The sequence below is a fragment of the Equus quagga genome, chromosome 15, assembly GCF_021613505.1.
Source record: "Equus quagga isolate Etosha38 chromosome 15, UCLA_HA_Equagga_1.0, whole genome shotgun sequence".
In the NCBI taxonomy this organism is placed as follows: Eukaryota; Metazoa; Chordata; class Mammalia; order Perissodactyla; family Equidae; genus Equus; species Equus quagga.
In genome coordinates, this window is record NC_060281.1 from 2,570,218 (window position 1) to 2,587,828 (window position 17,611).

Below are 17,611 nucleotides of genomic sequence, written 5' to 3' on the forward strand. Positions count from 1 at the left end.
ATGTCTCTCCAAATAATTATCAACAGGAAAATCAACAGTCTTTCGTTGTTTTTTTCCATAGTTTGAGATGAATTCCTACCTTATCTTCTCCTCTTTAAAACTAACTCCTAAACAACCTTCCTAAAACATGATTAAAATTTTATTTCATAATTTGTGAGGTCATGTCACTGCTTTTAATTTCCCAAACCACTCCATCAAATCTAAAACCTGTACTTCCTTAAACAGTTTTCTCATAATTCAAGTAGAAAATATCTATCATGTGATGACACAGAGTAGTGACTATTGGTCAAGAATATAATATTTAGATACATCAAAACATCATGATGTTACTTTTCAATCAAGGAAAATTATTATTTTAAGAGCTCTTACATCAAAAAAGTGTAACTAAAAAGAAAAACTTTTGGAGAATTAACATGTTCAAGACTAAATGTGTGGCTCCAGGAAGTCTAGGTATTTCAAGCCTGGAGACTGGCCTTCTAAGTTATCTTTCTAGATATTTATAGAAAGGTATTTGGCTGACTTTCATTTTACTTGGAATGAGAGCCATAAACTGAGTTGGAGATATGCTTTATGAAACCAAGTTACATAAGCAAAACTTATAAATTTGAAAGACTTAGCTATGCTTTGAGTCAGCTGGTCACTTTATTATTCTGCTTCCCACAGTGAGTGATAGAAGTTAAAAACATTTTTGAGCTACTAAACTGTTGATAAAATTTCCATGTAATTTTCTATGGTAAGTGTAGAGCTTCTGGGAAATCTAAGCTACAAAGAAAAACATTTTCACCTTTTACTTTTACTTTTCATATGTTCTATTTGTAAGACTTTTTGGAATTAGTCCCTTTAAAACCCTTTTTTGTCCCATCTTTCTCCTTTAGTAGTTGATAAATCAACAAACCAAAGAAACAACATTTTGACTACTATTCTACAAAAAAAGTGCTAAGAATAAAAAAGAAGAATATAAAAGTATAACTCCCCTCAATGTGTTTAAAATGTGGCAGAATAAATTAAAAACAAATACAACTATATCCAATATATAAGATGCCACATATGACATCACAATGACAGATACAGAAAGTATTGAATTCAGTAATTTTTTTTGAATGGAAGATTAGTACAAGAAAGTAACAGTTGTGTAGTTAGGCTGGGAATATTAAGAATGAGCGGCTAAGGGGCCAGTCCAGTGGCCTAGTGGTGGGGTTCATGCACTCAGTTTCGGTGGCCCAGGATTTGCTGGTTCAGACCCCAGGCACAGACCTACACACTACTCATCAAGCCATGCTGTGGTGGCATCCCACGTATAAAATAGAGGAAGATTGCTGCAGATCTTAGCTCAGTGATAATCTTCCTCAGCAAAAAAAGGATGATTGGCAACAGATGTTAGCTCAGGGCCAATCTTCTTCATCAAAAAAAAAAGAAGAAGAAGAAGAATGAGAGGCTAAGAAACTGGATTTCCATTGTTTCCAACAGGGAGTGACCAAAGGCTTTGAGAAAGAGATAAACAGAGGACAGGGAACATGCCTTGTTCGTGTCTGTTAGCCTTCTTCCTTAGCACAATGTCTAGAAGATCAATGTTGTTGACTAGTAAATGTTTAGTGGAAGAAAGTAAATGAATACACAAAGCAGTGATTCAGAGACATACTGTGGTCATGCTAGAAAGGAAAAGGACTGGTGACAGGTAAGGCAGCTGACACAATAACACCACAGTCTGGGCATGAATGGTAAAGGCAAGCCACAGTAATAACAGGGACAAGGAAGATGCAGATGGAAAATCTATCACCAAGGAAAACTATCCATGATGGGTGACAGGCTGGAAGAGGGAAATGAGGGAGAATGTGGTCTGATCACAGACTGAAAACTCCTGTAACTGGAAAATGATAGTGCTACTGTCAGAACCTAGCTTAGGGAGAAAGGCGTAAATTCTCTTTGACCATGTTGAGTCCAAGCGAGGAAACATCCTTCCCGAAGTTCAGGACGACACACTGGGATTAAAATTGTGAGAAGGAACTACGGGAGAGCACTAAGAGGGGTCTCTTACTTGGAACAAATCACTCTCCTGGCTTCACCAGAAGATAGTCAGGGCTGCCCTCCCTTCGGACTCTACGGACCAGGCAACTGAAAGATGACAGGCGTTCCATGCTCTTCACAGGCCAGAAAACGAACTTACCTTCGTCCCCGGTATTCTGCAACACGCTTCCTGAGCTATGAAGTCTGAGCTACAGTAGATTTTCAGTTGGTGAAGTTCAATCTATTAAAAAATTAGTAATAAGACACATCATTAGTTTTTCGGAGAATCACATTGAGGCACTTAAGAACTATGATCATTTAACTGGAAAGAAAAAAAAGAAGCTATATAAACAAATTACTAGTAGACATGTTTAATGTTTTTATTCAATTTAGGACTCATGATTTTATGAACCATTTGAGAAATAGGCTCAGTTATTGAGATAAATCAACATATAAAGAAAATCAGGCAATGGGAGCAAAGGCAAACCTGGGCTAGTTATTTCAAACAATAAAAAAGAAGTATTCAATAAAAAAAGAGGTACTGTCATGCACTACAATAAAGTGTGCCCACAAAATGAGGAATATTTCAAAGTAAAAATTTCTGGAGAAAAAGTGAGTCAAAGGTACGAGCACCTGATAGAAAGGCTTTATCCGTGGTTCCAGCCCTCCTATTTGAGGCACCAAGCCAGATGCTCACTTACCAATAAGAAAAAGAAATGGTATTTAGTTTTTATCTATTTTTCATGGAATCTCTCCAACACCTATGGATTTTATATTATATTGGCATAGTCCTGAGCAAGACTCACAATCTTTTCACAAAAATAACTGATTCTTTCTATTTACTCAGCAGATTCACACTTTTTTGGTATGTGGACATGAAATTAAAAGTTCAAGGAAAGTGCAATCATGCTTTTACACACAAGATCACCCACCACAAAAGAGAAAGAAAATGGTACAGACTATTGGGAAAATTTCCCTATGATAGATGCGTAAAGAGGCTATTTTAAATTAGTTTGTGGTTGCAAATTTAATAAGTAACCGTATGATGGCATGACACAGAACACAGGTCAGGAGCAACCTCTTCCCTCCCATCCTCCTCCCCACCTTTCTCTCTCTCTCTGCCTCTCTGCACCTCTTTCTCTGTCTCCCAATGTAACAGAGCTGGATCATGCATTACTTAGGTCAGTAAGCACTTCCTATAGAAGAACTCTACTGTAATATCATAATGACTAATCCTACAACAGAAATAGAAAACAGACATCTGCTTTAGTTCTGAATACCTACTCCAACACTAAAAAAGCAAAAAAGGAGGAAAAAAGCTGCAACTATTAGTCACACCGAGATGAACAAAATCAATTCAGCCCATAGGAAGCATTAAAAACTCCAGACACTTTGTGGATACATGAGCAGCCTAAGATTTGCACCCAATGCAAAATTCTGAGACAAAACGAAACTTGATTTCTTTTCTATAACTTTTTGCAAGGTTATTGAAGCTAACTTTTATTTATAAAGTTTAAATATACTGTCTTACACAGTCTAATGAGACACCAGGCAGAACATACTCATTACATAGAATGAAGAATGGGGACTCCAAATAATTAATATTCTTAACTAAAACTTATTTATCATCATCATTGTTATCAAAATAGCCAATAAATACTGGAATTCTATTATGTACCATCCACTGTGCTAGGCCCTTCATATGAATTATTTTACTTAACTGAAGATAGATGATCAATTTTTAACGAAGTAGAACCTCATCAAGTACCCACGACATTGAAAGTACACTCAGCCCCATCTAATTATGCCTGTGTTCTTCAGCAGTTACTTTAGATTCCTTCACTGACACAACAGTTTAGAAGGACAATGTTTAGGGCTAAGTCTTTACTGGCCCTTGTCACACAGGATGTGTTTGTTAAAAAAAAAAAATCCTTTGAGAGGAAGATGGGCACAGATGTTAGCTCAGGGCCAGTCTTCTTCAGCAAAAAGAGGAGGATTGGCAGCAGATGTTAGCTCAGAGCTAATCTTCCTCAGAAGAAAGAAACAACAAGCAAAAATCCTTTGTATCAATTTTGTCACCTATCTCTTTCTCACAAAGCACATGGGTGGTATATGTAAAATAAAACCCAAGCACTAGAATTTTTTTCAATATCATACATTCTGAATAAATAAAACATTTTCACATTATAACAGATCTTGAACCACAGAGCTTGTAAGGAGGTAATGAAAAATTAATCTACTTCAAGTTTTAGTAGGACCAAGAATCTTTTAAAAATAAAATATATATTTTATTTGTTTGCTTAACTAAAACAGTGTCCATCTCCTAAAAAAGCTGCATCATTGTGCGATGCCTTTATTTTTATCCTAAATGAACTGATTCCACATTAAACTATGAAACTACTGTAAACCTATAATTTTACATTATGCCTTTTGATAAGGGCACACCCAATATTCTTCAGCCTCAGGTTCTGGGATTAATTCTTTCCCTGGGCGAGAAGTTAATGAGAGCCTGGACACAATACTCCACCTTCAGAGGGTGGGCTCTGAGCCTGGACCCTGCTCTTGCCATGACTTGCTCTCGTTGCCGTCTCTTCCCCAAAGGTCATGAATCTGTCTCTGTGTGCTCCTTGTTCTTCCAGTGCCTCTGGAACCAGAGTCCACTTTGCTCTCATTAGTCCCATAAGAGACCAGATTCCAGTCCCGACCTCGGGGACCTGCAGCAGCTACGACCGCCACTCCCTGCTTCCATTGCTAGGACGCCCTGAAGCTGACTTCCTGTCTGCCTACACTCCATCTTCTGCTGGAGGTTTCACCTCTGATGTTCTGGCTGCTGGTCTCCACTTCCTCCCTTGTCTTTGGAAAGACCTTCCTGAAAGGTCTGTCCAGTCCTGTTGTAGTTACAATGAATACTGTTATTATTATTGGCAGCCACCATTTACTGATAGAGACCGTAATCCTCCCATGAGCCTTCAAGATCTTTGAGAGCAGGAGTAGCAGGCTTTTCGTATTTTGTTTTTTTTGCCACTCTCTTATGCCAGGGTTGATGGCATGTCCGGCCCTGAGTAAATAAATGAATTTATAGAGAACTGATCACACACTAGGCGCCAAGGCACATACTTTATACAATTATACCTGGTAACTCTACCAACATTATTTTATAATTGAGGATACCGAAACTCAGATAAATGAACAGTTTACAAGATAAATTAGCAGATCATAACATTAAATAGATGGGCTTAGACCTACAACCACAACTCTCTGATCCTCAAGCCAGCTCGCTCTCCGGACGTCCTGGTGTCTTGTCTGTAGGACCAGCTGCTCCTGCTCTAACCTATTCTGGGGACCAGCACTGAGCCCTAGTCCTGACATTCTCCCTGATTTGTTCCCTGTCTCTAAGAGAAGACAGTGTAAAAATAATTGTTCATTGAATATGTATACAATATATGTAATATCTATCCATCTATCATCTATCTATTATTTATCTATGTATGATTTCTTCCACAGGGACCTTTAGAAATAATATGCTGGTCAGATATGTATTTGCCCATAATTGTATGTTTGAAATAAAACTAAACTGTTAAATGTTTTGTGTTAAAAGCATTAGCAATTCCTATTGGTGACGTGAATTCAGATTATGTTTATGAATTTTCCCATCATTCTACCCACAGGGAAACGTGAAGTCATCAAATTTAGATATGTCACTTTTTAAATATTATAGACCTTGTTTTCTAGGGAAATTAACAATAAATCTATATCATCTGAGCATTCAATGTAATTTTTAAAGGACTTTTTCATCTGAAGGGGTTCTAGTGGGCAACTGCTCTCACCTTAGTGACCTACTGATACAACTAGTGGCGGTGTTTCAGTGCAACAGAACCCTAAAAGCCATTATCAGCTTATGAAAAATAATGTGCAATGCAAAAAAATTGTGATTCTGAGGATGAATAGTCTATTGTTCTCAAATGGAAGCATCAGATAACCTGGAACCATTTAATTTCAAGTTCATCTTTTTCCAGTCCTTTCTATTCAAAATATATGTGCTTAGACCAAGCTTACTTTTTGTCTCATATTTTCAATTTTTACCAAAATTTGATTTTAATAACCTTATTTTTTAAGGCATGATCTATTTCTTTTAAATTCAGGCCAAACAAAATGGGTGAAAATAGATAGAAGATAATATATGTGAAAATACAGTTGGAAATTCATACACAGCTATGTTTCACGTATCTGATGGCAAATTAATTCAAATAGCTGATGGCAAATTAATTTAAACAGTAATTAACATTAATTGAGAAAGAAACATATTACATAACAATTAAAGGAAGAAAGTTTTAATAAGATGTTTCGTTTTAATTTAGAAATTTTACTAGTTCTCTTTCACAACCAACATCAGAACTCACGTCCACAGGCTTGCCGTCTGAGGCACGAGCAGCGATAACAGTCCTCCCACGGAAATCCACAGCGTCCTTTTCATCGGTTTGCCGGCTTGCAATTAAAGTACAATCCATATAGAGTGAAACGCCCCTGGACTGCACTCCGATGCCAAGCTTATGCCACTGACGATCAAACAAGAGACGGAGTTCTCGATTTTTAAAAATGTAGTTCAACACATCTCCCTCAGCAGCTCGGAACATAAATTCCACCACCTTCTTTCCACCATCAACTACTACAGAAACCTGCAAAAATGCAAATTATTTTTAAATATTTTAAAATCATGTTCAAAATTATTAAAGATCACAAATAAAAACCCAAGATGCCTGTTAGTATAACTGAGGCACTTAGTAAAATGCTCTAGAGAACACCTGTGCCCACCAGGTTTGTTACCATAAAAGAACAGCAAATATCCAGCTACAAAAATGGCTTAAATATGGGACATTCTGGTGAATATAATACGCTCCTTTCTTGAGAGAACATCTAAGAGCCTATATGTGTGTGTGTGTGTGTGTGTGTGTGTCTAAGTATACGTATAATTCTGTATGAGTAATTCAAGAATCCAATGTTACTAATTTAAAAAGAATAAGAATGCGATCACTTCCCTTAGCATGGAAACTGAGATCAACGTCTTTAACCTTTGATGATTTGCATGGTGCAGAGAAAATGCATTTCACAGAAGACCTACTCTTTCAGTTCAGTTCATCTTCCCATCATAAAATTGTAACTGTATTAACCGATTAAAAGACCAGTGAAGACGAAAAACGTTTCAATGGATTTGTGTAGAATTAAACACAAATGTATGGTGCTGATAAGTAACACTGAGGTTCATGTCCCTCCCTAGAGTATCTGCACCCTGCCTTTCTGCCCCAATGCCATCTCTTCCACAAGTATTGCTGGATTCCTGCTCTCCTGTGCCCCATTTTGGGGAGCTGTCCTTTCTGTGTTCCCACAGTCGCCACCCAACTCCGAGCCTTCCTCTGCACTGCATCTTCCCACTGGGATGATGTTCTATTACGTTGTTCTGGATGACACCCCCTTCGCCTTAGCTCCCTGACAGGAGGAATCATGCTTTCTAAATCTCTTATCTTTGTCACTAATGATCATAAAGCACGTGTTCAATAAATTTTTGTTGATAGATTCAATATTTATATTTCACCTCTTAATTCACTAAGGATTTTCAGATGAAACAATGAACAGCTTTAAAAATAACATAATATCAGAAATGATAGGAGATAAGTTAGTGAGGCGGACTTAGTGTCAATTAAGCAGTTGTGAAGGAAGGGCAATTTGAACGTCTTTAAACAAAAGATGAATCTAGAAGTAAAAAAACCCCAAAAATGTAATCTTGTCTCACCCACCAGGTTCTCGTATTATAGATCTCAGCAAGACCATCCTAACTAGGAGAATACTTGCATTTCCCTGTCAGTGATTCCTCTAAAAGACAGAATATTCCGATACCAGATCTGCTGCCAAATTGGTACACACAGTTCCAAGATTCACTTTTCCTAATCACACAAGAGAAAACCAGTCAGCACGACTCCATGGTTCCTCACCTGTGGCATATTCTCCTGGTCTAGAATCTGCCACAGAAACCACCGTTCCTTCTTGGTGCTTCTTCGTACACGAAACGTGGCTGCTATGGCGTACTCCTCAGGAAGGCCTTTGGGAAAGATCTTACTGTGGGAGGAAAACAGAAAACTTCTGTGGGAAAACTGAAGATGGCAAAGGAGGAAAACCCAGGCATGAGGTTCTACATAACACACTATTTCCGTCATATTTTTCTCAATGAATTTAAAATTCATCATGCACTTTACAGTAATCTCCCTAATGGATATATGGAAGCAGCCAAGCCTACATTACCTATGGAATTTTTATTCTTGTTCTTTCTCTTTTCAAAATTTTCTGGTAAAGCTTGGGGTGTGTAAAAGCAAGCGAGTAGGTTACAGCCTATGTTGTGATATTTCCTCACCCAACAAGAAGCTCCAGCAGAGTCTCTTTGCTGTGCTCTGGCAAGCGGTGGAGGTTTACAGAGGAGAGAAATAGAACCCCTGGGCTTTGTAGGTAGAAAGAAGTACAGAGCATTTCAAAGAAAACTGCTAACAACTAAATATATATTTTCCAAAGAAGAAGTTTTATCATATTAAACTCTTGAAAATGAGCTCCTAACATTGATTTCACGGTACCAATTTAAAACTGACACTAAGTACAACAAAGAGGTTTTAGCTTACTCTTCATTCCTACAGAAAATAAAATGAGCAAATTCTTTCTAGGCAGCAGAAAGAAGCCAAAAGACAGTCCAATTATCCTTCTGCCTCAATCTTGTTTCAAAATACTGTGTCACTGGATCCATGAAGAAACTCAGGGAAAAAATTTCACAGTGAACATAGCTCACATTTAGACTTTCTTTGGAAAACAAGGAGAAATACACTCCTCCAAGGTGACTTTTAAATTTATCTGTATTGTATGTCAAAACTCTGGAAGGCTGGAATCTTGCTTTTCTTTTAAAAAAATCATAAGGAGTAGTAGGTAAGAATTCTCATAAGGATTCACATAGCCAGAAGCTGTTTATATAGATAAGACACAACACACTGAGATGATCACTACTAACTTCAAATATTACACTAAGGTCGACTGAAACTGACAACCAACTGTCATGGAGAATTCTGAAATGTGACTTGTACCTTTTGGTAGAGACAAAGTCACATGTGGTATGGAAATCAGGAAAAAATATGAAAAACCTGTGCTGTCTTTGCTTGCTTAAACACACACACATGTATTTATGTATATATATGTATGCATGTGTGTGTATATATAGCCTAGTTTTATCTTCTTCTTTGAGAATATATTAAAAATAGAGACAACCAACTTTATTGCCTCTATATTATCATATCCCCTCCTAAGAGAGTAAGTCATTAGCAAATCATTTGTTTTCCATCCCTCAAAATAAAAGAAACCTTCTAAAATGGAATTTCCTCTGGAAAGTCACCAGTATTAAATCAAATTTTACAATGACCATTACTGTACTGGTTTAAGAAATGTTGTTCATTAAAAACAACAACGAGGCTGTGATGCCTGCCATTTCTCTTTGGGATCACCTATGAACCTGAAAGTTGGGCACAGGTAGTGGCAAGAGATGACACCAAAATATCGACTTCCAAATAGAAATTTTGAACTAGTAACTGCATCAAACTCCCTTTTCAAAGGAAATCCCAACCCACACGTAGGTGCCCCTCACATGCAGTAATAACTGTGTCTCCACCTTGCTCCCAACTTCCTCCTCTTTTATCCTTTCTCCACCTTGATGCTTTTAGGATTGTGTTTGCATCCCAAGGGGTCTGGAATTTGACAATGCCATTTCCTGGGGGTTTTCTTCCATTCACAGTATTGAGCCCATCTTTTTTTTAATTTATTTTTTTAGGAAGATTAGCCCTGAGCTAACTGCTGCCAATCCTCCTCTTTTTGCTGAGGAAGCCTGGCCCTGAGCTAACATCCATGCCCATCTTCCTCTACTTTGTACGTGGGACGCCTGCCACAGCATGCCTTGCCAAGCGGTGAACCCTGGGGCCACAGAAGCAGAACGGAGCACATCTTTCAATACGGGCTGTGCATCACTGAGAAAATTTTTTGTAAGTTTTTTACTTTCCCCATGTCATTTTCTCTCATCCCCTCTTTCAGGAATTCCCTTTTTAGACAATTGTTTAACTCCTATATTAATGATCTGATTTTCTCAACCTCTCTCTTATATTTTTCTATATCCTTATTTATTCTACTTTCTGGGATATTTCCCTGATTTATTTTCCAATCCTTCTCTTCAACATGAAGTTTTGTCATTTTTTTAATTTCTAAGATTCTCTTTTGTTATCTTTTTCAAAATATCCTGCATTCGGGATAAATCTCTGATGTTATCTATTAGGTGGGCTTTTATTTTTTTATTATTATTATTTTTTATTTTTTTCGGGGGAAGATTCTCCCTAAGCCAACATCTGTTGACAATATTCCTCCGTTTTTTTTCTTCTCTTCCCCGCAGCCCCCAACTGCCTTGCAAAACCCAAGTACATAATTGTGTATAGTTGGTAACTTCTGGTTTTTCTATGCGTGCTGCTGCCACAGCACGGCTACTGAGAGACAAGCAGTGTGGTTCCACGCCCAGGAGCCAAATCTGGGTGACGGAAGCAGAGTGCACCTAACTTTAACCACTACGCCATCAGGGCTGCCTCTAGGTGAGCTTTTAAACGTCTTTCCCTGAATCCTGGAACGTCTCATTTCATCCAGGTTGGCTTTTCCCGTTTGAAGGTTTGGGGTCTCTCTTCCATCTTGGAAGCTATACTCTAATTTTTGGTTTAATTTATAGTCTGTATATATATTTAAGAATGAAGCACTTGCAAGCTTTATGTACACTGGCACAGTGTGTGTCGACAAACAAGCTTCCTCTATAGCAGGTCAGCTGGCAGATTTCACTGAGAGTCCCTGAGCTGCTAATGTGGGGAGCTTACTTCCCGAGCAGCATTCAGTTTTCCCAGAGAAGAATCCTATATCCCACGTGGTAAGAGCACTCACCTGGCTGCAGGCTGTCTAGAGCAGGGTGGGTGTGCCGGGGTCGCACAGTTTGGTCTAGATTTTTACTTTATCCCTCTGTTTTTGGAACCGGGCCTCCTTCCTGTCTTTGTCTTCCGCTTGCCCCTGGTCTGCAGGCTCTCTGGCCCAATTTCTCTCAATAATAAACCTCTTGCCTCTTCTCTGGTTAGATGAGGAAAGAGGAGGTAACCGGGGGCCTCATTTTCACTACACACACACCGCCCACAGCTTCTGCAGAAGCTGGTTCCCCCTGCTGATGAGTCTCTCAGGGTGCAGTGAGGGAACGGGCCCACACCTCAGAGTGCGCCCCGTCCTGCAACAGGTCGGTTCTCCCTTCTTCCCATCTGTCGAGCGGATCATCAGTCTTCCCACTGCTTTCTGTCGCTGAGGATGTACTGTTGCTTCAACTCCCCTTCTACAGTCATTTTTGCATTTTAGAGGGTGTAATACTCCTTTTAAACCTTCAATCTCTCCCTCTGCAATGGCCCTTTTATCTTGGTTTACAAATATATGCAAGTCTTCCCCCCACTATAAAACAAACAGACAAAACTTCCTCCAACCTATACCGTTCTATTACCATCCCGTCTACCCACCAAACTTCTTAAATGAATACTCTGAATAGCTACATCGTCCCTATCCGCTCCACCCTTAACCCTCCTGCATTCTAAAAGCATTCCAATCGGCTGCTCCACTGGCCTCATTCCCCTCAATCCTTCCGAAGAGGGTTTTGTCCTAAAGATTGGCACCTGAGCTAACATCTGTTGCCAATCTTTTTTTTCTCTTTTCTTCTCCCCAAAGCCCCCCAGTACATAGTTGTGTATTCTAGTTGCAGGTCCTTCTAGCTGTGCTGTGTGGGACGCTGCCTCAGCACGGCCTGATGAGCGATGTCATGTCTGTGCCCAGGATCCAAACCAGCAAGACTCTGGGCTGCCGAAGTGAAGCGCGCGAACTTAACCATTCTGCCACAGGGCCGGCCCCCTTCTGAAGGTTTTTAACACTTAAGATATCCTTTCTTCATTGATATAAGCCAAGAGCCACAACTACGTGGCTATAGGGCCCAGCCGGGACACTAGAATGTAGCTTCCTTAGTTTCTTTTTCTATCCCATTCACCTTCTTGTTCCTGGCATCTAGAAGAGTGCCTGCACAAGACCGGTACTCAATAAATATTATTAAAGGAAACAATTAATGAATTGAATTCAGATATAAGCAATCAAAATTTTAAAAAAGCCACCAACACAGGCCCTCTCAATCTAGCTTTGGTTTTTCCATCTTGGATAGAAATGTTCATATAAGAAAGTTTCACTCTCTTAAGACTTCTACAGGAAAAACAAATAGAGTAAGCAAGTTAATAACAGCAACTAACACTCATCTTCATTGGGGGGACACATGTGTGGACTGAGGGAAACTGAGAGCCCAGCCACTCCACAGGGGCAGCTGCTATCCAGCTCCAGCCAACTGTTACCATATGCGAACGTGGGTCCAGTGTTGCCAGATCATCCCATTTTTCAAGAGAAGCCAAATACCCAGATTTTTTTATCTGAAAAGTTTAGAGTTTTAATTTTGGCAATTAATTCAGATTTTTCATAAACACTATCCAGACCACTGTGTTTCTAAAAACAATTCACTGTGCAAACCAAATAAAAACTGCAATCGCTAGTTGGCCATCTTGGATCTACGCAAAGGTTTGCTAAACACCCATCATGTGTAAAGCACTCTGAGGCTTACAAAGATGGAAAAAGAAAGGTTTCTGCCCTAATTGTTTCTAAAAATCGGTTGGGAGAAGGAAAACATCGACAGAAAATATAAGGAAGTGATATAAATTGGAAGAGAGTAGGGAAATATAGTGCACGGCCAAAATTAGAACTCCAGGTTGTTAATTGAAAACCTAGGGGTAGAAATGGGACTGCTTATAAAATCCTATAACAGCAGGCTGGTTTCAGTCCTTTTAAACTTAGTGAGACTATGGCCTAACTCATGGCCTATTCTGGAGAATGTTCCATGCGCACCTGAGAAGAATGTGTATTCTGCTGCTGTTGGGTAGAATGTTCTACAGCCTGTTACGTCTCATTGGTTTATAGATTTGTTCAAGTCTTCTATTTCCGTATCGATCTTCTATCTAGTGTTCTATCAGTTTTGAAAATGGGGTACTGAAGTCTCCAACAATTATCGTTGAATTGTCTATGTCTTCCTTCAATTGTGTCAGTTTTTGCTTCACGAATTTGGGGGCTTTATTGTTGGGTGCATATGTGTTTATAATTGTTATATTGTCGTGATGGATCGACACTCTTATTATCAAAATGCCCTTCCTTGTCTCTTCTAACAGCTGTTCCTTAAAGCATATTTTGTCTGGTACTAGTGCTATGGACTGAATTTTGTCTCCTCAAAATTCCTATGTTGAACCCCTAGTCCCCAATGTGACAGCATTTGAAGATGGGACCTTTGGGAAGTAATTAGGTTTACTGAGGTCCTGAGAGAAGGGTCCTCATGATGGGATTAGTGCCCTTATAAGAAGAGACCCTCTCCCTTTCTTTCTCTCCCTCTCTCTCTCTTTGCCATGTGAGGACACAGAAAGAAGGTGGATATCTGTAAGTCAGTAAAAAGGGCCCCTTAGCAGAACCAGACCATGCTGGTACCCTGCTCTCAGACTTCTATCCCCCAGAACTGTGAGAAATAAATTTCTGTTGCTTAAGCCACCCAGTCTATGGTATCTTGTTGTGGCCGCCCAAGCTGACTAAGACAATTGTGTAGCCACTCAAGGTCTCTCTTAATTTCTGTTTTCATGATATATCTTTCTCCTCTTACTTTTAATGAATCCTTTGTACTTTCACTTTAAATCTAATGTGTATCTCTTTTTGAGAGCACCTAGTTGAACATTTTCTTTTTTTAAAATCCATTCAGTAAGTCTTTGTCTTTTTATTTAAGCGTTTAATATTTAAATTTAATATAATTACAGCTGAGGTAGGATTTATGTTTGCTATTTTCCTATTATTTCCTATGCCCCCAGTAATTCAAATACCAGCAGGGTCACCCATGGTGGGCAGGTTTCAGAGGAGCTCCTAGGCTAAGACAGACTGGGAAGAAGGACCCAGCCACTCACTTCCAAAAAAATTGGCCATGAAAACTCTATAAATAGTAGTGGAGCATGTCTGATATGGTGCCAGAAGGTGAGAGGATGGTGCAAAAGGACCAGTCAGGGTTCCACTCTGCTGTACACAGGGTTTCTAGGAGTCAGAATCAACTTGATGGAACAATAAAAATTTTCTTATTTGTTTTCTACATATCTTATGTCCTTTTTAGTTTCTCTATTCCTCCATCACTGCCTTCTTTTGTGTTAAATAGATATTGTCTAGTGTGCTATTTTAATTCCCTTGTTTCTTTTACTATATTTTTTGAGTTATTTTCCTGGTGGTTGCCCTGCAGATTGAACATCTTAAATTTACAACAATCTAGTTCTGATTGATACCAATTTAATTTCAATAGTATATAAAAATATTGCTCCTATATAACAGTTTCCTCTTCCTCCCTTTATGCTATTATTGTCATACAAACTGTTATCTGTAGGCTTTATACATCCATCAACATAGATTTATAATTACTGCTCTATTTATTTGTTTCTTTATACAACTGTATTTTAAATCTGATAAAAGAATGAAAAAGTTACAAACAAAACACATTTATTCCGTCTTTTATATTTATCTATGTCATTAACTTTATCAGTGCTCTTTATTTCTTTGTGTGGATTTGAATCACTTTCTAGTTTCCTTTCATTCAGCGTGAAGGGATTTCTTTAGTATTTCTTGTAAGGCAGATTTGCAAGTGATGAATTCTCTCAGTCTTTATCTAGAAATGTCCTAGCTTCAGTTTTATTTTTAAAGGATAGTTTTGCTGGAGGGAGACTCCTTGATTGTCATCCTTTTTCCTTTAGAACTTTGACTATGTCACCCCACTGCCTTCTGGCCTCCATGGTTTCTGATGAGAAGTCAGCTTAATCTTATTGAGAACTCCTTATGCATGATGAACCACTTCTCTCTTGACACTATCAAGATCCTCTCTGGTTTTGGCAGTAACTAGATTACTGGATCTCTTTGAGTTTATCCTACTTGGTGAAGTTTGTTGAGCTTCTTAAATGTACAGATTAATGGCTTTCATCAAACTCAGGAAGTTTTCAGCAATTATTTCTTCAAATAGTCTTCCTGTCCCTTTCCTTTCCTCCTCTCCTTCTGAGACTTCTATCATGCTTATGTTGGAATGCTTGGCAGTATCACACAGGTCTCTGAGGCTGTGTTCATTTTTCTTCATTCCTTTTTTTTTTTTCCTGTTCCTCGTATTAGACCATCTTAATTGACTTATCGAGTTTTCTGATTCTTTCTTTTGCCACCTCAAATCTGCTCTTGAGCCCTCTTACAAATTTTTCACTTCAATGATCACAGTTTTCAACTCCAAGATTTTGGTTTGCTTCTTAATAATTCCCACCTATTTATTGGTGTTCTCTATTTGGTGAGATATCATTTTTATACACTCCTTTAGTTCATTAGATGGTTTCCTTTAGTTATTTGAACATATTTTAAATAGCCAATTTAAAGTTTTTTTGCCAAGTAATTTCAATATCTAAGTTTCCTCAGGAACAGTTTCTATTAACTGCTTTTTTCTCTGTGTGTGGGTCATACTTTGTTTCTTTGCATATATTGTAATTTTTTAATTGAGAAATAAATATTTTAAATAATATAATGTGGCAACTCTGGGAATCATTTCATTCCCAACCCATCAGAGGTTTGCTGTTGTTGCTCTTTGTTATTTTTGTTGTCATTGTTGTTGCTGCTATTTGCTTGTGTAGTCACTTTCCTGAACTAATTTTGTAAAGTGTGCATTCGTTGTCATGTGTGACCACTGGAGTCTCTGCTCAGTTAGTTTAGTGGTCAGCTAATGATTGAACTGTTAAGTGGCTTTGACCTACAAGCATCCTGCCTCTGCTGAGGACTATTTGTGCATGTTGGAGAATGTCTTCAATGCTCAGGCAGGCAGTTTACAACTCTCCTTAGCCTTCACTTTATGCTTGCTCAGAGCTTCAAAGTTGGCCAGAGCTATAAGCGTTAAGGCCTTTTCAGATGTTTCCTGAGTTTCTCCAAAGCCCTGTGTATAGACATATATGTCTGGATTCCCACAAGTAGGTTGGAGCTCTCTAACGCTCTATGGACATCTCCTTCCCCATATTTTCTTTCAAAAAATTTTTGGTCATCTTCTCATTTGCCCCAGTTGTAACTGCTGTCTTGGGCAGCTGCATTATTAAACAATTGCTATTGATTATTTTCAACAAATGCCAGGGGAAAAAGGCTGTTCTTACTGACAGAGCTCTGGGTCAGGTCAAATAAAAACAAGCCCTGTGAGTAAGGGTTTCCAAGGAACTACCAGCCAGGTAAAATGATGACAGTTGTCTGGGAATGGGGCTTTTATTGACCTGCAAACCCATTCTTCCTCCTCCAATGGCTGGTAGGCTGCTAGTTTGCACTGGTGATTATGCAGCTGTTAGTTTTCAAATCTATCATTGTCTTGAGGAGAGAGGGATGTGAACAGGACAAATTAAAATGCCAAAAAGCTTGCTATTCACACCAAGAGTTAGTGTTTTTCTTCAACAAACACTTATTAGATTGTTGTAAGCCCTCAGTTAATTTCCAGAGTTCTGAAAATATTTATTTTGACCACTTTTACCTGTGTTCTCATTGCTTTTATGGATGGGTACATTTTCTGAGCACCTTACTTGGTTACTCCTGCTGACATAATCAGTAATATCTGCTTGGACCTTCGAGTTCAGCTGAGCTGCAAGCTTCAAGCAGCCCAAGGAGTGCCCTGAGTGAATGGCTCATGAAGTAGACCCATGTAGATGAATCCTGTTCATATTTTTGACTCACAAAATCATGAGAAATAATCAATTGTTGTAAACCACTAAGTCTTTCAAAGGTTTGCTCCAAAGCAAAAAAAAAAACAAAAAAACAAAAAAAACAAAAAAAACACAAACACCTTTCTCCTCACTTTCTACTTAGGATTAAAGTCATATAGGCAACTGTCACATCTCTTCATGAGATTACAAGCTCTTTAAAGGCAAGGACAGCATTTAATTCATCTTTGTATCACCCACAAAGCCAAAATTCAGTCAACAGGGCACATTGTACCTATACATTAAAAGAATGAGTGATCTGGCAAATGAAATAGATGAAGACATACTTAATTTTGACGAGTCTTTAATACTTCATAAATAAAACTAAATATAATTATTTTTCAATAATTTAAAATCTAATGCAAAAATTGAGAATATTTTATATCTCATGAAAGGCTTCTTCTGTGACAAAAATAATTAAACAAAATACTATTAATATCAATAATGTTAATAGGGGCTGGCCCTGCGGTCGAGTGGTTAAGTTCGCGCACTCTGCTGCAGGCGACCCAGTGTTTTGTTGGTTCGAATTCTGGGCGCAGACATGGCACTGCTCATCAAACCATGCTGAGGCAGCGTCCCACATACCACAACCAGAAGGACCCACAACAAAGAATATACAACTATGTACTAGGGGGCTTTGGGAAGAAAAAGGAAAAAAATAAAAT

The 17,611-nt window shown here is 38.5% G+C and overlaps 1 protein-coding gene across 1 annotated transcript in view; it reads right to left on the reverse strand.

The window, feature by feature from the left end:
* Positions 1-17,611, reverse strand: part of COL19A1 (collagen type XIX alpha 1 chain) — a 304,996-nt gene that overhangs the window by 250,149 nt on the left and 37,236 nt on the right. The window contains exons 5-7 of the mRNA XM_046638990.1: positions 7,992-8,115; positions 6,405-6,680; positions 2,165-2,245 (exon numbers count right to left, since the gene is read on the reverse strand). Of these exons, the coding sequence (XP_046494946.1) occupies positions 2,165-2,245; positions 6,405-6,680; positions 7,992-8,115 (481 nt within the window). The remainder of the gene's footprint in view (positions 1-2,164; positions 2,246-6,404; positions 6,681-7,991; positions 8,116-17,611) is intronic.